At 41.5% G+C, this 23,571-nt stretch overlaps 4 protein-coding genes and 1 pseudogene across 4 annotated transcripts; 3 read left to right on the top strand and 2 right to left on the bottom strand.

Moving 5' to 3' along the window:
• Positions 1–683: 683 nt before the first annotated feature.
• LOC120292448 (protein root UVB sensitive 3-like) lies at positions 684–5,472 on the bottom strand. Its single transcript, XM_039310628.1, has 14 exons — positions 5,415–5,472; positions 5,156–5,215; positions 5,020–5,057; positions 4,871–4,933; positions 4,729–4,785; positions 4,446–4,509; positions 3,677–3,760; positions 3,223–3,305; positions 2,994–3,123; positions 2,335–2,427; positions 1,973–2,111; positions 1,615–1,655; positions 1,349–1,533; positions 684–880 (listed from the first exon to the last, which is right to left on the bottom strand). Exons 3-14 carry the CDS (start codon positions 5,032–5,034, stop codon positions 794–796), a joined length of 1,041 nt encoding a protein of 346 aa, XP_039166562.1. The 5' UTR covers positions 5,035–5,057; positions 5,156–5,215; positions 5,415–5,472; the 3' UTR covers positions 684–793.
• A 1,276-nt stretch (positions 5,473–6,748) lies between these two features.
• LOC120292730 lies at positions 6,749–9,340 on the top strand (annotated as a pseudogene).
• Positions 9,341–9,963: 623 nt separating this feature from the next.
• Positions 9,964–12,525, top strand: LOC104433378. The gene is made up of 3 exons (XM_010046099.3): positions 9,964–11,171; positions 11,409–11,465; positions 12,122–12,525. The coding sequence occupies exons 1-3, from the start codon at positions 10,352–10,354 to the stop codon at positions 12,169–12,171; spliced, it is 927 nt and encodes a 308-aa protein (XP_010044401.2). The 5' UTR covers positions 9,964–10,351; the 3' UTR covers positions 12,172–12,525.
• A 3,483-nt stretch (positions 12,526–16,008) lies between these two features.
• On the top strand, positions 16,009–17,604 carry LOC120293015. Its single transcript, XM_039311761.1, has 3 exons — positions 16,009–16,055; positions 16,180–16,604; positions 17,051–17,604. The coding sequence occupies exons 2-3, from the start codon at positions 16,194–16,196 to the stop codon at positions 17,513–17,515; spliced, it is 876 nt and encodes a 291-aa protein (XP_039167695.1). The 5' UTR covers positions 16,009–16,055; positions 16,180–16,193; the 3' UTR covers positions 17,516–17,604.
• A 363-nt stretch (positions 17,605–17,967) lies between these two features.
• On the bottom strand, positions 17,968–21,462 carry LOC120292718 (magnesium transporter MRS2-5-like). Its single transcript, XM_039311067.1, is given in 9 exon segments — positions 17,968–18,265; positions 18,344–18,391; positions 18,708–18,970; positions 18,973–19,051; positions 19,129–19,257; positions 19,610–19,680; positions 19,973–20,118; positions 20,120–20,595; positions 21,280–21,462. Coding segments are annotated over 8 exon segments (1,269 nt in total). The 5' UTR covers positions 20,404–20,595; positions 21,280–21,462; the 3' UTR covers positions 17,968–18,016.
• Positions 21,463–23,571: the final 2,109 nt, after the last annotated feature.

Raw genomic sequence — 23,571 nt, forward strand, 5'->3', positions numbered from 1 at the left:
ATCAAGTTTGTCAAAATTCTGAAATTCCAGAAGACCAACTTGGTTTGGTCTGTTTCATGATAGGAAGTTTGTCAAATTAGCTTTGTAATAATGGATGAAGAAGAGACATTCACAGAGGGACGTCAAGATATAATCAAACAATCAATAGCTGTCTGGGACTGAGGGCAAGGCCATTCCATGCAGCTCCTTTTCTTGCATATGAAACCATTATTAATTCGTTTTCCTGTAAACAAGCAGTTCATTCCGAAAGTGCAGTACTTTGGTCTGAACATCCTTGCATAATTGGAGATGCATCTAATGTAGAATGCAAGGAGCTCTCTTCCACACAAAAAAAAAGGGGACAGGTATGAAAAAAATTATCCAGAAGCGGATGTAGGCCTCAGAGGAAGAACCGCAAAAAGCCAAAACTTGCTTTGGGTCCGTTGAGATCAAAGGCTGAAATAGGAAGGGTAACATATGGTCATGAACTTTCAACTCAGCACTAAAAAAGAAAGCAAAATTCCAACTCTAAAAGTTGATGGTTGAGAATTGCATATCAGTCTCTACCAAAAGTTACAGCGAGGTCCTCAACATATGCTGCCATTTGCACCAGGATGATTGAACCCAAATATAGCTGACGCCTGATTGGTGGTAGATACGTCAAAGCACGGAAGTAATTTAGATCCATGCAATGGCCCCATAGTTTCTGTGGCCCTGAACGAGAGCATGCTGGTGCCCAATAAGCATTAAACCCATTTCTCCCTTTCATTGTTTGCTCCAATAGCTGATGGATGAAAGAACCTAGCTAGTTTTTTTATCGAGAGAACTGTAAAATCCAGTCAGCCCTCCAAATAATTGATGGCGTTAAAAGGCGTTCTGTTTTCCATCCCAATGACTTCAACTGCAAAATGAATTAAGGGAAGGTGAGAAAAAAGTATTCTTCATACGATTTGTTATCCCACACAACATTATGGTCTGTGCATAGTCAATTGCTCTTGGTCAGTAAGAGGCTAAGAGTGCTTCATTCTATCCATTCAGCACGAACTATATGCATTTGCCAACTTCTCTCTGTAAGGTGAAAATCGTTTACACCTTAGACGTACGGGGCAATGGGTTACACTCGGCCGGCGTTGCATAACCCGACTATTTCTCTCTAAGTTTGGCATTGAATCTTATGCAACAATCATAAGGAAATGTGGCATTGAATCTTATGCAACATTCATAAGGAAATGAGATGGCAAAGAGGCAAGCACGTGATGATTCGTGAAAATGGACACACGAAAAGATTATCTGACTTTTCTAACAATAATTTGTCTTGCTCCATCCAAAAGGAGATTTGACATATAAATTGCTCTAAGTTGGAGAGTACCTTCAGAAGAAATACTTCATAATTTTTATCCATCCATGTCTGGCTTTCTGAATGCGCAGAATCATCTTTTAGTTGGTATGCCTCCACAAGTGCATGAATAAATGACTGCAAGACATCAGCAGCTGTTGCATTTTTATGCATGACAATGCTTATGTCTTTGTTCCTTTCAACTATCAAGTACTTCCCTACACAATCAAAAGGCAAAGAGATAAAGTAATTTCTCTTCAAAAGATGAATCCACTAACAAATATTAGAAAGAATCACACCTTTGCAATGATGAGATTCTGCTGTCCGCAGAAGGATCATCCTGTACAAGAATGTAAAGAGCATGAAACAGTTTCACAGGCACGGATGCAACTCATCTGAAATAACATTTCAACCCAGCATTTATTTTGGCGGTTAATCAAGCCATATTATGTGATTTGGTAAAGTTAAGATAAAGATCAAGAGCAATCAGGATGATTATATACCTTTTTGCAAATGCATTCTAAATCTTAAGTGGTTAAAGCCACCATCACCCACTCAGAGTTGATCATCTCCAAAACTTGGAAGAGATCTCTACCTAGGTTTGGGTTTAATTACTAAGTTTACTTCTATAAGTTCCACTAATCAATCCATACTCACATCTCCTGCTGCTTAAGAGAAGAGACTCTCACACCCAGTTTTATTCGTGTATGCAACGACTTCACTTTCTTCGAGCCCCATGAAGATATCCTGGTAGGCAAAATATGCTCCAGTTTGGAAACCTGTGCTGGGGAGAGGACTGCCACAAATTTACACAAAGAATTAAAAATCCTCTTTGAAGGGAGAAAGAGAATATAATCCATAAAGAGAAAAAAACTGCCAGTATTAATACTATCATGTTAAACTCAAAGGCAGGAAGACTATTCAAAATCAAGGAATCTAAGGTGAAGAAAATGATATGCAGGCAAATCAAATGTCTCCATATAATTTAAACACAATCATAGCACTTACAGTGACATTACCTTGTCCAGTTTCCATAAAATGCTTCAAAACGATTGAACTCCTTTCAACATTTAATGAAGTCAGTGCAAGGCACTGAACAGCCTTGTAATTTGCTGCGCATAAGGACAATAAAAGTTGTACTGCCGGATTAGTGAGAGAGAGAGAGAGAGAGAGAGAGAGAGAGAGAACCTCACAGGTTAACTTTGCTGTTTAAATTAAATGGTCAAGTTACAGAAGTCATGGTATTTATGTCTTAGAATTCTCTGATAGAAAAAAAAAGTGATTTTTCATAGATCTAGAACAATGGTAGAGCTTCACAAATTAATAAGAACCACTTGTATGACTAGACATAGATTTTCTAGAAACTGGACAAAATCACTGCCCTTTTAGTTCTGCCAGCAGAATTGGCACCAAAAGTTGTTTACATGCCAACAGAGAACTTTCGTTTGATCAGCCCAATTATTGTGCATATCTTTCCAAATCCATGTTCTGCTGTATAAATGAGAGTTGCTATCATCAACATCATCCGATACTGTGTTGACACAGAGATTTAGATTAAGCTCCTTGGTAGTACTAAAACTAAACTGATTCTGGTTTTCTTATTCAAATGCAGAAACACTTTGCTGAGGGAAACAAGAAATGTGAGTGACAGATGATGGAGAAAAGCAAGTGAACTTACCATACATGTGGAAAATGGTAAGCGAGAGAAAAGAAAACCATATAAATAGAGGATGACCAATTGTCACGCGTGCAAGAAGCATCCCCAATGCCATGCCAATCATTGTAGCAAGAGTCTCCTGACTTCCCTCCTGTATGGACACACACCCAACACATTGCTTAGTAAATGACATTAGCACATGGAAATGGCATACAATAGTGTAGCAGCATACCTAATAGCCTTACAGTACCTTTGCAGATATATCCGCTGCATTATTCTGAAGGGCAAAATGTTGAGTCAAAGCAGCTCTAGTTGCTCCACTAGCAACACCAGCTAATAAGGAAAAAATGTGGAATATGCTCATCAGTACGATACTATCCCATTGTTCTGCAACTAGACATTCTAACTGCCATATTATATCCCCCCAAAAGAGGGAAAGCAAAATTGATAACTTGGTGAGCAATAACTCATTTTACAGTCTCATGGATAGCTAGTGTTGCATCAAAACCAGCAGTCTCAGTAGCTTATGTCACATGGCCAAAAAGAACTTATCTCACAGAAATCTTTACCAAAAAAAAAAAAAAAAAAAAATTATCTCACAGAAATTCATAATGATCAAGTAATATAGTTTGACTAACAGATTTGAAGGTTTTATCTAATCGAGATGTCAATAATTGACGTTGTTGAAGCAACAAAGTACTTACTGAAAGATCTTGAAAGGCTTCCTAAGCAAACGACTAAAACGAATGCTGAAGGATACAATGGGGAGACAAGATCCATCAACATCCCTGCAACCAACATTACAGCATCTAGTGACCATTTTTCCTTCTCCAAATATCTTCCAAAAAAAACATCTCTCCTCCCTTAATGGTGTGTAACCTCTTGTCATGATAGCAGTAGACAAGTAATTCTATCACTGTAGTTTTATATGCAATCAAACAACAACATAGAAGTAAAGGAAAGAAGGTAAACCCTGTTAAACTGACCGAGGCAGTATATTATTAAAATGAGTAAGATATCTTGTTCTTTGGTGGTTAAACATATGTGTCAAATGATCGATCTTTCTCTTATAAGTTACACACTAATCAGCAACCAGGAGTCTTAGCTGAAATCAAAAGATTTACATGGCAGTAAAAGCCCAACAAAAATTTTGAAGTATGTTCTTCATATGTTGGCATGATAATTGAGCTAAAAGGTATAGCAAAAAGGATACATGTGTAAGAACATATCTCTGTGTGTGTGTGTGTGTGTGTGTGTGTGTGAGAGAGAGAGAGAGAGAGATAATGGACCAACAGCATATAATAGTCACAGGCAAAGAGCCCATCGAATCTAAAAATTCTCTACATGAATTTCCTACATTAGCATATTAGAATTGTATCAGTGAAGTTGAAGATAGACAATAGATGAAAGGTAAGTTAGAGCCATGAAAGGTATGAAGTAAGCTCAAGTTGAGATAGAAATGACGAAACATACCAAGATCATTCATGAAGTCAGCAACCAAGCGCCACATTTTGGCATTGCTATCCAAATTTGAACCCTGAGTATGCAGCATCTCAACTGCTTAATTTACCAGCTCTAACATAATCAAGAATTCTATGCAAATAAAAAAGCTCATTTCTGAGGGAGCACATATCAAGTCACGCATCCAGAGCCAGGAAAAAAAAAAATTTGTGCCCGAAAGAACCATATTCTCTCTGCAAGACCATTTAACTGAAGAATAAATAATTGACATTATTCAGATGATATCAATGCATACCTGGTAGAATGTGAATAAAATGCCTCCGACCATGCCGGTTAGATCCCTCAGAAACCACTGTGACAAATTACATAGTTAACTAGTTAGCCATCAGTTAACTTGAGCCGAGGAAAAGAAACCACGTGGCTAGCCTTAGCAGTACCTGGAATGTCGCGCCTAGAACCGTCGCTGATTTTTCACCGACTCCGATGGCACTCAGAAGAGCCTTGAAGGTGATTAAAACGCAAAGCAATCAGATGCATAGCATTAGTGGTAGATTGTAAGACCACTTTGATGTGAAGCAAGCCTCACCTGAGTGGAAAGCATGGTCCTATGTATGTCGAAAGGCCCTACAGAGGAACCAAAGCAATTAATTCTTATAGTAACAGATTGATGAGCCAATCAGATTGATTGGATCCCGCCAATTAATTGAAAAAATTCAATGCACCTGCAGTGAATCCCAAGCTTGGAAAGGGACATAGTCAGGGGTCACGCTGCTAGGAAAACCCTGCATTCACCCAGAGCACCATGAAAATCGCAAGGGAATGTCAGAAACTCCATAACTTTACACAAAAAAAGATCAAATTTTTCCTCAGAGACTAGCACGAGAGATCAACAAACAACAAACCCAAGACAGTCAATCATCCGAAAAGCACACAAACAGAGAATCAACAATCATAGAGAGCTAAAACACGATAGCCAGCAACCTCAGGGACAAATGCTTCAAGAACACGTCTCCAGACATGGCCGAATCGATTGCCCGATCTGCAGGAGAAAGAAAAAAAAAATCAGCCCCGGTCAGCTAAACACCGAGACCGAGCGATTAACATGCGAGCGATGGAGTCTGAATTGTAGGAGGAGGAAAAGAAAAAGAAAAAGAAAAAAAAGGAGCGACCTCTGTATGGAAAGAGAAGGAGCAGCAGTGATGACGGCGGTTCTCGAAAGCTTTGTAGAAGCCGAGCCATTCCATTCCTCCAAGATGAAAGTCCGTCTCCGGAATTACCGTCCGACGGCGGGATCAGTTCCCTTTGCAGTTGAATCCTCCATGAACAGACGACGGTCAAACCGCAGTTCACTTCGCCGTCGTTTGTCGTCAGTTCAGCGGACGTGCAACGTGCGTCTGCTCTCGAGTGTCCGCTGGGTTTCAGTTTCCGTAACCTCGGGTACTTCCGAAAGATTCGACTTTTTTCTTCTTCTGTCTCTGCTAATTGGAGAAATTACATTGTCATTATTATCTACTTTCGATTTTAGCTCCTACTAGTGAATGAAATAAACTATTATCTGTGAAAAGCTTATCATTATTATTCGTAATTTGACATATCAAAATATTATGGGATAGTAGATCATTTTTCTCTATTAAACTGAAATCTGTATTTATTTATAATGAATTATTTGGAAATTTATATTGGCATGTTGAGAAAAATAGATAAAAAAGTTTCAGCTAGAAATTTATATTTTCTGAGGCATGACTCAGACCTTTCATCTACCAGTTTTCCGAGCAGATTCGATCACAGTCCCATAAGCAGTCATAAGCAGTAGGGACCACGAGAGAATAGAAAATGAAAGAGCTATGAAAATAGAATTTTTAAAAATGAAATAATAACTAAATAATATCGATAATGATTAGTATCATAAAAAATTCTCAAATTTATACACTTGATCAAATTAATTTTTTAACCTCTAAAATCCCTAAATCAAAATATTTGTAATACATTTGCCCCTATCATTAATTTGACACCGGATTATTCAGAGGATAAGCTTATCTTGGCTTCTGTATTGATTAATGAAAAAATTAATAGAGTAAATTTATTACAAATATATTGATTTTTTGAGTTTTTGTGAAATAATTTGTAATGAATAAATTTACTATCGATGTATTAGTTCAAGACTTTTGTGATCAAAAATTAATTTATGATAAAGTTATTATTGGCGTACAGCTAGGATTTTTATGATATTAATTAGAGTATCGATTGTGATTTTTCAGTGGCTTTCCTGCACATAGCATTTTGGGCCTCGGCGATTCCCCCTCGCCCATTCTGTACTTAGCCATTTTCTGCAACTCCTCCGAGAGAGAGAGAGAGAAGAGAGGCGCAAGAGGGAAAACTATAAGCAGGAGAGGCAGCCTCGTTCTCAATGAAAGGAAGATGTGGAAGAGAGCTCTGAATCTGTATCGCCCGCAACGCAGACTCGCCTTCTCCTCCTCCTCCTCATCCTCCTCTTCTGAAGCCGAGACCCCATCTCTCTATTCCTTCCTCCAACCTTCCCTATTCTCCCGCCGCAAGGACTCCCTTCGTCTCCTCGCCGCCGCCGCCGCCGCCGCCGCCGCCGCCGCAGGCCTTGACCCAGAACTGAAAACCGCCCTCGAGTCCGCCCTCCACAGGTCCATCGTCGCCAGCAGCACCGACGACGCCTGGAAGTCCTTCAAGGCCCTCACCTCCCACTCTTCCTTCCCCGGCAAGCCCCTCGCCAACTCCCTCGTCGCCCACCTCTCCTCTTTCGGCGACACCCACAATCTCAAGAGGGCCTTCGCCTCCGCCGTCTACTTCATCGAGAAAGATCCCGGTTTGGTCGAGTTCGGGACCGTCGCGGCGCTGCTGGAGTCCATGAGGCGGGCCGGGGCGGCGGCCCCGGCTTTTGCTCTGGTCAAGAGCATGTTCAAGAACAGGTACTTCATGCCCTTTGAGCTGTGGGGCAACCTGCTCGTTGAGATTTGTAGGGAGAATGGTCAGTTTGTTGGGTTTTTGCGGGTTTTCGAGGAGAGTTATAGGGTCGCTTTGGATGAGAAGCTGGATTTTATGAGGCCCAACTTGGCCGCTTGTAATGCGGCATTGGAGGGAAAGCTGCCGGCACCTCGAGTCTGTGGCTGATGCGGAAAAGGTGGTGGAGACTATGTCGGTTTTGGGTGTTAGGCCGGATGAGTCGAGCTTTGGGTTTCTGGCTTACTTGTATGCCTCAGGGGGCTTGAGGGAAGATATCAGAGTTGGAGAATTTGATGGGTGGGTTTGGTCTTTCGAATAAAAGGTGTTTTTACAGTAATCTCATTAGCGGTATGTTAAAGTGGGTAACTTTGAATCTGTTGTGGGAACTGTACTTCGGAGTCTGGGAGAGAGCAGTGCGGAGGATGCAAAATTTGGTGAGGAAACTTTCTCTGAAATAGTTAAAGGTTTTCTCACGAATGGTAGTATCAAAGAACTAGCACGTTTGATCATTGAAGCTCAAAAGTTGGAGGTTGTTGAAACTGAGGCCGATCATTCGGCTGGGTATGGCATAGTTAATGCTTGCGTCAATCTTGGGCTGTCAGATAAAGCACACAGTATTCTTGATGAAATGAACATTCAAGGTGGTTCTGCAGGGCTGGGGTTTATGTGCCAATCCTCAAGTCTTACTGCAAAGAGCATAAAACAGCTGAGGCTACTCAGTTGGTCACGGACATTAGTAGTTCAGGGCTTCAATTGGATATGGAGACCTATGATGCCCTGATAGAAGCATCTATGTCGAGCCAAGATTTTCAGTCGGCTTTTTCACTGTTCAGAGATATGAGAGATGCAAGAGAGTTGAAAGGAGTTACTTGACTATAATGACAGGCTTAATGGAAAATCACCGGCCAGAGTTGATGGCGGCCTTCTTAGATGAGGTTGTTGAGGATCCTCGGATTGAAATGGGTACCCACAACTGGAATTCTATAATTCACGGCTTTTGTAAAGCTGGAAGACTGGAAGATGCTAGGAGAACTTTCAGAAGAATGGTGTTTTTGCAGTTTGAACCTAATGGTCAAACATATTTATCCCTCATTAATGGGTATGTAACGGCGGAGAAATACTTTAGTGTCTTGCTTCTGTGGAATGAGATTAAAAGAAAGTTTGTTTCAGCTGACATAGAGAAAGGGATTAAATTTGATCACAGTTTGGTTGATGCATTCCTTTATGCTCTGGTTAAAGGTGGTTACTTTGATGCAGTCATGCAAGTTGTGGAGAAATCTCAGGAGATGAAAATTTTTGTGGACAAGTGGAGGTACAAGCAAGCTTTCATGGAGAACCATAAGAAGATCAAAGTAAATAAATTAAGAAAGAGAAGCCACAGAAAAATGGAGGCACTGATTGCTTTCAAGAACTGGGCAGGTCTAAATGCTTGAGATTGTTGTTACTTTGTCAACTCATTTTCACTCACAAACTTTGATGGTTTCATGTGGCTGATGATTATGATGTGTAACTCAAAGGAAGTGGAATTGCTAAAGTACCGTAATTCACGGATGATCCTTGCCTCACTTTCACATCTAGAAGATATGGCAGGTCTAAACAATTGTGAAGTGGAGGAGCATTTCATCTGTGTTCAGTGCATATTGTAACTGATAATTGATGAACTCAGGTGATGTTATATGATGGAAAAGATCAAGACATATGATTAATGCCCATTCAAATATTCTCAGAGGCCTTGCCAGCAGTCAGTTCTTTGGTGACAGCGAGAGCTCATTGGCTTCTTGCTGGCACTGGAGGGAAATCCTGTGTTTGACCTGTTCAGGGGTTTAAATTGAGCAGAGGAGGAGGATTCAAGTTGTGAAGAGATTAGTAACGAAACCTGATGAGGCTTTTTATTTCGTCATGTCCGAGGTGAAAAGGACGATGGATAAGCAATATATAATATGCCCGGGTGGGACCTTTGCAGTTCCGTCATGTGGTTGTAAATTTTTCTTTAGATATTTCTTGGAGAGCATAATTGTTCTTGTCACGGATGGGGAACTTTGTATGTTTTTTGGTACTATCTGACGTTTAAGAAGACATGTTGATTCTTCCGTGACTCACTACAATGCTGCGGGCACTTGGACAGCAACTTGATCGTGCCCGGTTGATAGAAATAATTTTTTAGCCTAATCCAACGATGGAGACGATAACTTTGCTGTGCGTTGAAGCATGGCCTTGTGGACAAGCCCCTCAGATATGTATTATCTATTAATAGACTTAATGATTTTCTTCTGTACAGAACTCAGCTTTTAACATGAAAAGTCGCGAGTGCCAATCTTCTCTTTGATTCACTTCCAATTTGTCGTTATATTCCTGTTATTAAATGAGATCTGGTGGGGTTCAGTAGCTGCGAAGAAGGCTAGATTTTTGCATGGATAACGCGAAATTCATTTTAGTATATGGGTATTGGGTAGACCTGTGTGTGAACTGGATCAATAAATAAGAGCAAAACTCGGTACCAAGGGACAGTTTATTTCTTCAGGCCTGACAAAAACATTGTTTGCATAAACATTTTTTTTGCGGTCTTATTGTATCTAAGTACCATCTATTATTATTTGTCGCATGCTCTATATTTGAGGACAGCTTCGATGTCATCCAGCTAGAACATTTCCATTTTCTGCTGACTTCTTTTGCCCTTCTGCACAATATGTCCCCTGACCAAAAGCGCGTGACGCTTTCACCTAGGTAGAACCCACTTACCAGAGCAGGCTCTGCTTTTTATGCAGGAAACATGGAGGGTTTTGAAATTTGATTTGTCTCCACCGAAAAGGATTGAATCAACCACCTTCTGCTTCCATTTCAAACGCGAACCTCCTCCATCCTGTTCAACCAGAAACCTCTCTCAAGCCATCTGCTTCACTGCTTAAAACCCATTTCACATTCAAACTCCCCCATTTTTTTCTCTCATGTCAGCTCCTCCAGTAACATGGCTCTTCATGCATCTCGTGGTCTTGTTTCCTTTTCTTCCGGCTGTGTTTGCGGCCATCCCTGCCATTCCGATGAACTTCACCTGTCACAACACGTGTGGCGCCATCCCCGTGAAGTACCCATTTGGCACCAGCTACGGTTGTGGCCACCCGGCCTTTGCTAGAAACGTGAGATGCAGCTCCACCGGCAAGCTCGAGTTCACTACCGGAAGTGGGATTTACGACGTGGCCTCGATCGACTACTCCACCGGGACAATGATCATCACTGACCCTCTCATGTCGACTTGCGAATCGATGCAGAACTCCGGCAGTTTCAGCCTGGATCGAGCCAGCCCGTTCAGCGTCATGGATGACAACATCTTTGTGCTGCTCGGGTGCTCCACGAACTCTCCAGTGTTCGACCCATACCAGGAGCTGTGCGCCACCGGCTCGAGCTCTCGCGTTTGTAGGGGCCTGTATTCTTGCAAGGGAGTGACCGGCATTGGCCTGCAGCAGAACGCGCCGGTGTCCACCTGCTGTGTCTACCAATCGCCAACCGGGTTCGGCTCGAGTTATGCTTTGGATCTTCCGAAGCTCCAGTGCTCGTCCTACAGCGCCATATACGGGTTCGGAGACGACCGTGGAGATCCCTCGAAATGGAGGTTCGGGATCTCCGTGCAGTACAACTATTCTTACTCTACGGCGGCGTGCACGGACTGCGAAGCGAGCGGGGGATTTTGCGGCTTCTCCGGCGTGGGCGAGTCGTTCGCTTGCCTCTGCCATAACGGCGTGAATACCACGAACAACTGTTACGGCCGAGGTTTGTGCCCATGTGAAAACCCGATACAGTCTGAATGGTCCGTGAATCTTGCTCTTATGTGGCCCGTTTGGCAAATTCATGTCATGAAAAAGGTGGCACAGGGGAGAGCTTTGTGCCATTTGCCTTGAAATTACCAATTGCTGTGTCATTACTGTTTCTCCTTTCCTGTGATGCAGTAGAATGTTTCAAATCCTTGCGCTGTTTGGCTTAAGACTGATATGTGTTTAATGTGATCAGGATCCGCTTGGAGTGGAACGTGGGGACCCAAGAGTCAAGCCAGGATCATCATAAAAGGTACTGAAGTAGCCTCACCTTTCTTCTTTTTTCCCCCTCAGCTCCACTTTTCCACCGATGACCTTTTTCCCACCTTTCCTTTTCTCCCCCTTTGCTCCTGCTACAAAGTTCAGCTTGCCTGCAAGATTAATTATTTAAAATTCACTTCGCGAAATGATTAAGCTTTCAACTGAAGCACTCAATTGTTCTGACTTATAGACTTAGGGTCGGGTCTGTATGAGATTGGGATGGTCGCAACAGTTCAGCTATGGGGAGGAGGAGGATTCGGATTGTAAAATTAAAGCTCTTTCTGAGATTGCTTCACAATTTAATACAACAAGAAAATGAACAGTCTGAGCTATGTTTCCTTGGGCAACAATGCAATTGCATAATGTGGTGACAGAGAAATTCTTGGCTAATATCTAATAGACAAAAATCATATATAATTCAGAAGCAGGGCCTATACTAGACTCCTAAATTGTGTATACTATGTCTGAAGTAGAGACTTCTAGCTGTCCGATCATCATTATTACGTTTTCATCCTGATGCTGCCGATTACTCCAGTCCCGCTTTATGAAGGAAAGATATATAGCCAATGTTGGTATGCTGCTGCGTTATCTCCTCTTATGTATTCCTGCAATGGGGCTTCCCATAAATTATTGCTTTTGTGGTAATAGGATTGATGATCTGGTGGATTCTGCTCTCCATCTCACTGCCTCTAATCTGAATGTTCAATGCGCATGGAGGAGACTTGGTGATTTGCTGAATGCCTTATCTAAGTTTTCCTGGAGCTGACGAGGTTTCGCAGTTGACCAGATCACGGCAAATTTTTCTGGATACTAGATCCTATGGTTTCGGAATGTGGTGTGAGATTCTTTGTTCAGAATTAATGTGAATTCCCAATTCGCATAACCTCTAGAGTTTGGAAGGTGAAAAGTACATCCAAGGTTCGTCAGTTTTAATCGAGTAACATCATGAATCGCATTTTTCTTGTGTTGGTGGGCTTGCGATTAATTTAAGAAAACAAACTAGCAGCAGAAGCAGATGATGTGAATGGAAGTTGAGACCGTCTTCGTGGTCATCTCATCTGCTTATTTGATGATTTACGTATTTATCTTTCCATATTGGAAACGACTTAATTTCCGACAGATCATATCAACATGTTAAGGAAGATGAGCACTCCTGTCAACTGCTTTCGAGACCACTCAATGAGATCAGTGGGCCTTACAGAATCCATATGTCCGTGAAAGTCGAAAGGGTTGATTAAATTTCAGTGACAACAAGAGGGTCGCGTCTCTCTTAATTAAAGAGAAAACACACTTCAGCGCGTGTAACTTGGGCAATGGTATCATACATCGAACAAACTCATCGGCTCACCACACTGAATATTTTCTACTTGATGTGATTGCCATTGCGTACAATTGTGCATGGTAAACATATCCTTATGGTCATCAGTATTCCATTAGTATGCCATACAGGGTTCGCCCATATGTATGATTCGTAATGGATAGAAAAGTTTCTATATTAGCCGCGCGCGTTTAAACCATTCTATTCTCAAAATAATTTTTTGATCGAAATTATTATTTTTATTTTGTTTCCTAAGAATAATTTTTAAGCATTTTAAGATAGGGTTAATACCTTAAAAAACCTCAAATTGGTACACTTGTGACAAATTTACCCCAAATTATTTTTTTTTGACCATGAAAAACTCCAAACCGTACACTTTGTGACAAATTTCTCCCCGACTAACTATAAAAACCTTAAACGGTATATTTTATGACAAATTTACCCCAAATTAATTTATTCGACCACAAAAAACCTAAACGATAAATTTGTGACTAATATACCCTCAGAAAAATTAGATTAATAACACAAAAAAATCACAAAAATTATAAACTATGACAAGCAGTGTAAAATCCCAAATTGATATACTAGTCCAATTGTCACGTGTTATTTAACTTCATAATTTAACAAGAAAATTTAACTAAAACTACCGAGGAGTAAATTTGTCAATTTACACAGCTTTGCAGAAATTTGTCAAAGGTATACCGAGTTTGGGGTTTTTGGTGGTCAAAAATAGTTTGGGGTAAATTTGTCATAGGTGTACAGGTTTAGGTTTTTCAAGGTATTAACTCTTTAGATATTTGGTAAATGTCTAAAATTTTTATTCCCCATAATAAAATCAAGCATTTGGTACCATTATGAAAATTTCCAATCCAAATCATTTTCTTTTAATTTTTTAATAATTTTTATTACTTTTTTTTCTTTCTTTTCTTTCTCTTCTTCTTTTCAAGGTTTGCCAAGATAACCGGCGATCGGCCAGATGAGGGCTAAACGGCCTCACTAGAGCATCATTGACCCTCGGAAGGCTAGGTCTTATTGGCTAAGCTTCGCCAGTGGGGCAAGCTGCGACCTCGCTAGATCTAGCTAAATCAACCTCGACCAGCTAGGTGAGGCTCGCCGATGGTCGGGAGAGGCTCGAGCGAGGCCCCCTAGCCATTAACAAGGTTGCCAGGACCTCACCCAACCGATTGTCAAGAACGGTGGCGATGGACAAATCTGCGTTAGCGTGCAGTAGCAGTTGAAGAAGAAGAAGAAGAAGGAAAGAAGAATAAGAAAAAGAAAAGAAAAAAGAGAAAAAAAAATAGGTTGATTTAATTCTAAAATTGTTCTAAATAAAGAATAAACTTTTATTTTACTTCTCGATTATGTTCCAAATCCACTTCAAGAACAAAAAAATTGAAATTTATTCTCTAAACAAAATTTTACCAAATTGATTTCTATTCTAAATCTACTTTCAAAAACAAAAATAAAAAGTTTTCACTATTTGGTGATTACCAAATGCACCTTTAATAGCTACTTTGATGGCACACTTCTAATTTCTCAAATAATTGCTTTATCTCATCAATTTATATGACGCTAAATTTTCCAACTTTTTGTCATATCAAAAAAAAAAAAGGGAATTTTAATCAGAGCATTGAAGTTCTCTACTGAAATGGTAATCTTGCTCATGCTATTCTAGCAATGATTCGTCTTAATCGAACTTGTGGATTCCACGATATGTAGGAATTTTGACTCTTCCGTTACAACACCTTCCGGATTCAACATGAGGCCAAAAAGAAACTTACAAGAAATCCCTTGCATGGATGCTACCAGACAACGTAGAGATGTAGAACTTAATCTCCACGAGAAATATCGTCATTATCTTTTTCGAACCATGTAGTTTCATTCTTGTCTGGTTGCTGCTGGACTGGGCGGTTCAAGTGGCCTGGAATGACCTGCCATCTTTTATGTCATTAAATGAATTCTCATGGATTCACTTCCCAAACGCCTTCCCACGGATTGAAAAGAAAATTAGAACTCTACGTTCTCATTACAAGTTTGGTTCGGTCATTCCTTGCTTTCAAGGGGTTTCCTTCCTGTTTCTGGCTCCTAAAATTTCTCCCTCTTACCAACGGCAGTGTCTTCTCAGCTGTATCACCTTCAATTTCAGTCTTTGGACAACCCATCGGTTTCGAACTGAATCCTTCATTTTCTTGATTTTAAATGAGGTAAATTGCATCAGTCTTCGATTTTCCCATCCATTTGTGTGATTGAATTACCCTGTATGTGAGTGAACGAGCACGTTTTCTTTAGTAAAGAAGTTGAGCATGTGAACAGAAAAGTCAACACGCATGATATCATCTTCTAAATCTTTTCTTTGGCTGAGATTTGATTTAAGTTATATGTTCCTGAACAGAGAGTATGGATTTATGGGTTGTGGCAGCAGCTGCTGGTGCCGGTTATGCCGCGAAGCATTGGCGCAACATCTCATCTCAGGAAAGGGAAGAGTCTTCATCTGAGCCATTTTGTAATGACTTTAGATTTAGACAAGCCAAATTGAAGAGCTTTCTACAGCAAATCAGGAGTCTCCTTTGCACAGACTGGCTCTTGCCCAAGTCGATGACCATAATGCTTTCGGGGCAAGTTTTGCGAATTCGACAATTTCAACGGCCATCATGAAGAGAGAAAGAGGCCTGCAAATTTGGGTAGCCATCTCAATCACGACGTACTATCGCTGGTTAGTTACCAGCCAAGCTTACCTGAACATGAGAGTCCTCATGAATTCGGAGTGGTTATCCAAGGACATAGAGAGTCTGGTGACGAGTTTTTTCAGGGTTCAAGAGCTCAAAAAGGCAGTAGGTCCAATGGGAGCAGGCAGTTTAGGATTGCTGTGTCTGATGAAATAGCACTCAAGCCTGTCGATTCATTCGGGGATTTCATCGATATCGATGCTCAGTTTTATAGTGAATATGTTAGAACCAAGAGGAGTGAGCATGACACGCTCGTATCGCCCTCTAAATCTGTGGTGGGCCTCTGCTGGTTACTGATGGGAGCCAAATAATCATAAGCAGGACCAGCGGCGGTTTCTATGTGGAGAGCGAAAATGGGAGAAAGATGCGTCGAGAAGAAGGTGAATTGAATCAGGTAGAGACAGTTTCAAGACATTTGGAGCTTCCCGAGATTGGTACCCAAAAGTCGTCGAGAAGACAGAAGCCAAGTACTGGCAAGAGGAGTTCTACAGGTCAAGCTCTAGCGTAAGCGCATTTGCCAGTTCATTGCAATCACAAGGTCTATTCTTCTCCTCCATGTTCTAATTATCTACACAAAAATTATGAAGAATCTTAGGACTTTCTTTGTATATCCACTAATTCTTATATGACTATCGTGTTTATCGATGCGGTGTCCTCCTCAGGGTTCTCCAATCGAATGATGCTTTTCTCTCTCGGTTTAACAATTGGCGTGATGACCAGTGTAGTGGCAAATAAGAGGGAAGTGGACCTATTAGATGAGAGGTTGAGGCAAGCACAAAACCTAGTTCAGGATCTACACGAGGAGCTTGAAATGAAGGACCTGTTAACTGTGGAGGAGATCAACGCCGATGGTCCAAGAATCCCCGGAACCGGTGCTCACCCTTTTGTCAATGGGACAATGACCGCATCTTCCCCGGTCGATGAGATGGATAACTCCTCGAAGGGTCATAAGAGAGAGCCGAATGATGGTGCAGCAGAGAAGTCTGATGCAATGAGAGAAATCGAGGCAGAGCTTGAAGCTGAACTAGAGAGGTTGGAGCTGAACGTGAAGCTGACTAGCGTGAAGAACGCATCAGATTTCGTTGAGGTAAGTCTGAATCTACAGTTGAGCTGCACGACATTTTGGCCAAAGTCTCGACTACCCTTTATAGAGTACCTCGTTACCTATGTTAAGTTGTAATTGGCTGTCGAATTAGGAACCCGTAGTGAAACATATGCACATGAAAACAAACATGACCACGCTTGTATCGCCTTTAAATGCTTTAGCATTGGTGCAATAACAATTTGATCACGACTAGAGGAAATTTCAATCATTTAGACCCGGTGAGCACCAGTATCGATAGAATCTTAGTGAATTACATTTAGATGAGCATATGAAAAAATGGCTGGCTTGCATGTGTCCGCCACCTCGAATGGGATCCTAGTTTCTGCACGAACTTCACTTTCATCCGGTAACTTCGATCTGTGACATTTGATATAGATGAATTAAATTTGCTCGGGATAAATTTTTCATGCGAATCTGCGCTCGTTCAGGGAGATCTAAGACCAGGAGGAGTCGATTCCCAGCTAGAAAGTATATTAAAATCTGACCACAATGTCAGTGGGAGTTCAGACGGACGACCTTGCTCACCGAATTATGCTGTATCGCCTCAAGACCTGAGTTTGCGTCTTCATGAGTTAATCGAGTCGAGGCATGAGGAACGCATTGCTGAACTTGAGGCAGCCCTCGAAGCTAGCCAGAAGAAGTTGCAATTCCTACTATTCGAGAATGAAAACTGTCAAAGAGATTCAATTGGTGCTATTGCATCAACATCATCTGACCAGGAGAGCCCGGCCCTACCCAACGACACTTGCGAGGCTATTGCACCAACATCATCTGACCAGGAGAGCCCAACCCTACCCAACGACACTTGCGAGACAGACGGACCCTTGGTTGCAGAATTGTTGGGGAATCTCTGGATGCATATAAGGAGGCTCGAGGAGAGAGTACCAGGATAAGTCAATTAGATGGAGCAGATCAAACACATAGTAGATACAGCATTGAGCATAAAGAGATGGAATCGCATTCTCTTCAGGAAGACCAAATCAACCGGGAGATAATTTAAGCACAACTAAGGCCGACAAAGGGAGATATCCAGATAGTCTTCTTCATGAAAATGACAAAACGGTATGGAATGGACACCAAGGAGCTGGGGATCAAGTTAGATGAGTGCAGAGACATGTGGGAGATATCTATAAGGAAAGTTGAATGTCAACGGCATATGTGTGGATCAAAGGACCTATTTTATCGATAAATTGATATCACTCAACAACGGTTAACTTGTGATAGATTTCTACTTCCATGTAATATTGACAATCGATGAGGCATCCATGAGTTAGGACAGTCATCTTTTCGTTCTAGCCTGCTTCATCATTCAATAGTAAGGCCTTACCTCAGGATACACAGCTCAAGATAAGAATCAGAGTATATTCGCATTGCAATAAGCTTCGCTGGAAACTTTACAGGGGGAAAACTTTCTTATACCTAAAATAAAGCACAAAGGAGAAGTATAAGCCAGCACAAAATAAACCAGTTATGACGAGAACCCAGTGGAAAGCAGATGGATAGTCAAAAATCGTAGCTGCAAAATTCATCCCAAAGATTCCCGTCACAACAGCAAAAATCGTAGCAACAAATGTGGCTGCTGTTAGCAGCAACTCAAATTGTATTAAATGGTTCTGAATGTTTCCTGAAATGAAAGAGAAAAACTCATGAAGCATTAGTTGTCAACCAAATGAGATGAAGATAATAAATGCAGACAATAGTACATATTCAATTCTGCTCACCAGTTTGATATTGATCATATCTTCAGTGTCATCGATATACTCCTTAAGCTGCATTGCCAAATAAAAGAGCAAACAGTCTCAGCAACACCAGTCAAGAAAGTAACATGTTCGTTGTTGATTATCTCTAGGAAGCATGTTGAGTCAAGAAAGTACAGTTATTGATGAATAAAATCGAAGACTTTTAGGCCTACGAGCAGTCAAATTTCAAGTAGATTTCTGCAAATCAATCACGTGGTATTCATTCTTTGGCAAATTTAATAACGATGCCCAGAAAATCATAGAAATGATGAAATATGATCGTAAAGCACACGGAACTAGGAGAGGAGGCTAAGTTGTTTGAAGATGTATTCATTTGAATACATACCGATAACAGTTTGCTGAGAGTGTTGTCAATGACGATAAAGTATGCTTCAAGCAACATCTCCAGCTGATCAATGTTTTCACCAATACTAGAAGAACTCAGAAAGCTTCCATGCTTGCTTGGACTTATGATGCTGCTAAAAGCCCTTTGTAATTTGTGTCTCCCACTGAGCGATGCTACAGGTGAAACAGGTGCTGATTTGGAACCTGACCTAGCCACACCTGAATCATCAGTTTGGATGTACTGATCGCTTACAGAATATGCCCAGATCTTTGTTTTTTCTCGGTGAGGTACATCTCGGCCATGTCGCCATCATCATCCATGAGATGTTCAATCTCATCTCGGACCTGAATTTGCAAGAATCTTTGTGAAGAGGAGTAACACAACACTAATCATCTGAAGGTGATCAGAATTATCAAATTACCTTCTGAACTCGCTGTGTCAAAGCAAGTAGATGACCCTTGAATCTACGGACCTGCTCTAGGTTAAGAGTACTTACAGATGATATCAACTCCTCCAAAACTGGATAAATTTCCATCTCCAAGTCCTTCACCTGTCAAATATAAAAGCTTCTCATATCATATGTTACAAATGATGGGATGATTTCAAATAAAGAAAGGCAGCTGCATCAGTCTATCAAAGTCACTTTAGTTTGAGTGTCCCTTGGTCATGTTAGATTAACAATATCAGGGTCAGAGAATTTGACAATAATCTCCATGATCACTGTTCTTCTTGGGTCCAATTTTTTCTGGGGTTATAACTCTTCCATTATAAACAATTGTCTAGGAAAGGTCCACATATAAATACTTCTAACCACACAATTAACAGGCTTGACACATTAAAGGGAAAGAAGAGACTCTCTGATTCATCTTATATCATCAATCACTGCAGAAGTTACTGCATACCTGAGCATCAAGCGACATGCATGTGAGTTCCAAAGCTAGCTCCAGTGCCCTAAATTCGAAAGGTAGGTCATCTGAATTAAGTAGGCAAATGTAAGCAATTTCAAGTGGCATTATCTTTCATAGAGAAAATATTGATCAATCTAAGCAATAATTTTCTTGGGGAAATTTATTGCATGACTAGTGTATAGTCCAAATAAAAACAGGGCAGCATGTTGAAAACACTTCTTCCTCAGGAAGGCTTGGACTTCTAAAAGCCACTACAAGGACCATATGATCCTCATTTAGTGTCACGATTTCCATTAGTCAGCTTGGGAAATTATGAAGTACAAGCTGAGATGCATTTTGATCCAGGAGATACTTTACCAGCTTGATCTTTGTTTGTCTGCAGAATCCTGCACAATTCTGACTCATACCGAAGAACACATCCATCCAAGGAATTCATCAGGAAAACCTCCTCCGCTGTGATTATACACCTTATCTGCTCAAGACTGACCACAATGGCTTTCTCTCCCTAAAATTGAAGAAGGATAAATGAACAAAGGATCTAAAAGCCGTAGATCTCTCGCCGGCAGAGAGCAATGTCTCATTATGGTAGCTTTGTCTAGCTCCAAAACTTTAGAGTTTCCTTCCTGATCAATCTTTATCCAAGAGCGACTTCCATGACCTCTCTTCTTCACATTAGATATATTAGAAGCACGACTTCCATACCCATCCGCACTAAACCGTGCACCATATCGAGAAGAAGCAGACTCAGCAATAATGGGTGAGAAGATTGGCCCTTGCCCACCTTCCATGGGACGATAATCGTTCTCCCTGGAGAGTTAACTATGAAATTATGCGAATGGAATCTACCAGCACGCCACGGGACTACTGCTACCTCAGTGATTCTGTGAATACAGCAAGCTCTCATTCCCAGCCAGTTAAGGAAGGAACTCACATAACCATCAATCTTCTTCCTCCAGCCGCCACATTCTCTTAATGCCCACCTGAATATAGAGTAAACAACAACAACAGTAAGAACTTCCGAGCGATGATCAGCTGACTGAGCGAATCCGGAATTCTCCACTCTCTTGATCCGACAATGCCCACAATGAGCCAAAGTAAAGCTAGAGTTTTTCATTTCAAAAAGCGGCCACAAGAAAAGGGAAACCTCCAAACTCACAAAAGTCACGGCCAAATATATTCTTTCACAATCCCGTTGAGCCTCAATTTACTTCCATGTGGTCGAGGCGATTTTCCTAGGATTCGAGAAGGGAAAAAACTTCACACAAAAATAAAAAAGAAAACGTTTCAGAAGCTTAACTCACAGAACATGGAACTGAATCAAACGACGCCAAGAAGAACCCAAGCTGCGAACGCCGCGAAACCCTAGAAGCTCTAATGCCCGCCCAAATCAAACCGACGACAAGCTACGTCAAAATAGAAGAATCGACGCTTCAACCGGGAGTGTCTCTACAATCGCAACGGACGGCAACAGAGCCCCGGCAATGATTGGTTCCGCCGAATTCGCGACACAGAACATGGAAGATCAATGGATTGCGAATGGGATGCAACCGAGACCGGCCACAGGACGCCATTAGCGGAGGCGGAGGATAGAAGAGGCAAACGAAGACGCAGCAGAGCAGCGGCGAGAGCGAGAGCGAGATCAAGATTGGGCAGAGGAACTGTACCTCTTGGTTTTGTGAAGATCGCCAAACCAATCGTGTCCGACAGAGAAAGAGAGAGAGGGCGGGCGGGTTCGATGTCGCGGAAGCAAAGAGAGAATCACCGCACCGAGGAGCAAGCGCGGAGGTGGTCCAGCCAAAGACCGGTCGTGGATAGAGACACCGCGCACCCACGTCTTATTTTTTGGAGCTTTGTGCTCTACGATTCAGTCCTTACGATGGTACGTTTTCCGTCATTCTTTAATTTGGCTTCGGAGCCTGTACCATTCCTTTCGTAACGTAAGCGGGGTGTTTGCGTTATTGTATAATATTTTTTGACAGCATGTCCTAAATTACTATTAATATGACTTATCAACTTAAATTTTTTATTTAAACTTTCTAACATATATCGCATGATAATTGAGACTAAAGTGAAAAAAAAACGATTATAGAACAGTGGAGTAGTTGCCTGGCCAAGACGGGAGAAGTATCTTCAATTGGCTATGACAATGGTGGTGCCACGCCTCGACTAATGAAGACCGGCATGTCTATCCGATTTTTCATCTATTTCTCATTCTTGTTTATTTGTTCGTTCTAGTGTTTTAGTGATCGTCTAATTCTTTTTAAGAAAAAGGTTGAGATTAATATCTGATTTTAAGATATAAGTGCTACCATAGTCTCTAATTTCAGAAACCTTTCTAAAGATGAGAGAATTCGTGAAAAATATTTAAAATCTTCAACTACTCGTAATGAGATTTATTAACATTTACGACTTTGTTTCACTCCAAAATTTCTCATCTGTCAAGCTGCAAGTTTCGTCGATAAGCGAAGGTGGTCGAGAAAGATTGCAGGCGAGTAATGATCATCTCCCTTTTTTGTTGAGATGGCAGCTGGCCTAACTATTTCTTTAGGAGATTTGGAGCAAAGCTTGCTCAGGTTCAAAGACGGATTCTTACTTCGGCGAAAAAGGGACCGTGCGGCGATGCCGGGAGGGCGTAGAACAGCCTCTTCTCAGTGAAGTATATGACTTCCTCGTACGAAGCGCAACGGCCAGGCAGGAGATCGGGGAGAGCCCAGGGCAAGTGAACTCCGTCTTCATGGCCAAGGAGGCGGGCTTGAGCTGTGGGAGAGGCTGGAGCAGACGTACTGGAGGGTCGTGACAGCCAGGAGGGGGACGATGGGACCGTGGGGAAGAGAAATGAGGGCGCGGAAGAGGTAGGAAAACCGGGTTTTCGGTTGACAAGGAAGAGCCAGCCGTGGGCAAAGCCACCCCAGCCGGGGCTCCTGGACAGCACGACGTCCTGGTTCCACTGGCTGAACCGGTCGGTGGCGGCACCCCGCCGCCGCATTGTCCATCAGGTGGCTAAACAGGTAGCGGCTGATGCTTTAACCAAAATCCTCAGTTGCCGAGCCGCACTGGTTTTGTAGCCAGTTACGGAATGTGGGCATAAGCAGCCACGGAGGCGGGAAGGAGGGGCCAGCCGGAGGCGGCAGACGCCGGACGACACCTCGATGCCTCACTCTGCGCATGGGCGAAGGATTGCGATATGAAACCTCCCCACCATTTTTGCTTCCAGGTTCATATTGTGCCGCTTCAAAGGCACATTTGCTTAAGCAGCGAGGGAAACGGCCTTTTGCCTGCTTAGTATGAATCTTCTTGCTCAGTTCTATTTAGACCTAATTTTCTCTATGATTTCTTTTCTTGTTCTAACCACTTTTGCTATTCATTTCTCGTAGACGTTGGAGTCAAATAGCTCTTGTTAGTTTAGTTGATTTCAATTTTCTTTTCCCAAACCACACTCTTCAACGTTCGGTTTGATTTGGACCGCAAACCAAACTGTGATCATCTCGCATCAGATTAAACTGTCCAAAATCACCCCAGCGGATAGCATCAACTCTAAAACTCAAAGTCTTAGAAGAGCTCAAGATCCATAAAAAATCAATGATGATTCTAGGTAAATGATGTGGTCAATTCCATTGAATAACTTATTAATCCCATCAAATAACTTTTGTACGGAATTATCATCTTCAAGCCGGCTAAAAGGATATACATTTAGGGACTCAGAATAGCAAGACGCTGTAACGATTCTGTTTCTAAATGTATTCTGTGAGCAATAAATTATTCTTTTTTATTTTGTTTTAAGAATCGATTCTAAAGATTTTAAGCTCGTTTAATCATCCAAAATTTATAATTTGAAACAATTACGTTTAGATGGTTTATTACTCTGCTCCAAATCAATTTCTTTTAATTTTTAAATAAATTTTTTACTTTTTTTTACTTTTCTTTTCTTTCTTTTTTCCCTTTTTCTCATCTTCTTC

This window comes from Eucalyptus grandis, chromosome 4, assembly GCF_016545825.1.
Source record: "Eucalyptus grandis isolate ANBG69807.140 chromosome 4, ASM1654582v1, whole genome shotgun sequence".
In the NCBI taxonomy this organism is placed as follows: domain Eukaryota; kingdom Viridiplantae; phylum Streptophyta; class Magnoliopsida; order Myrtales; family Myrtaceae; genus Eucalyptus; species Eucalyptus grandis.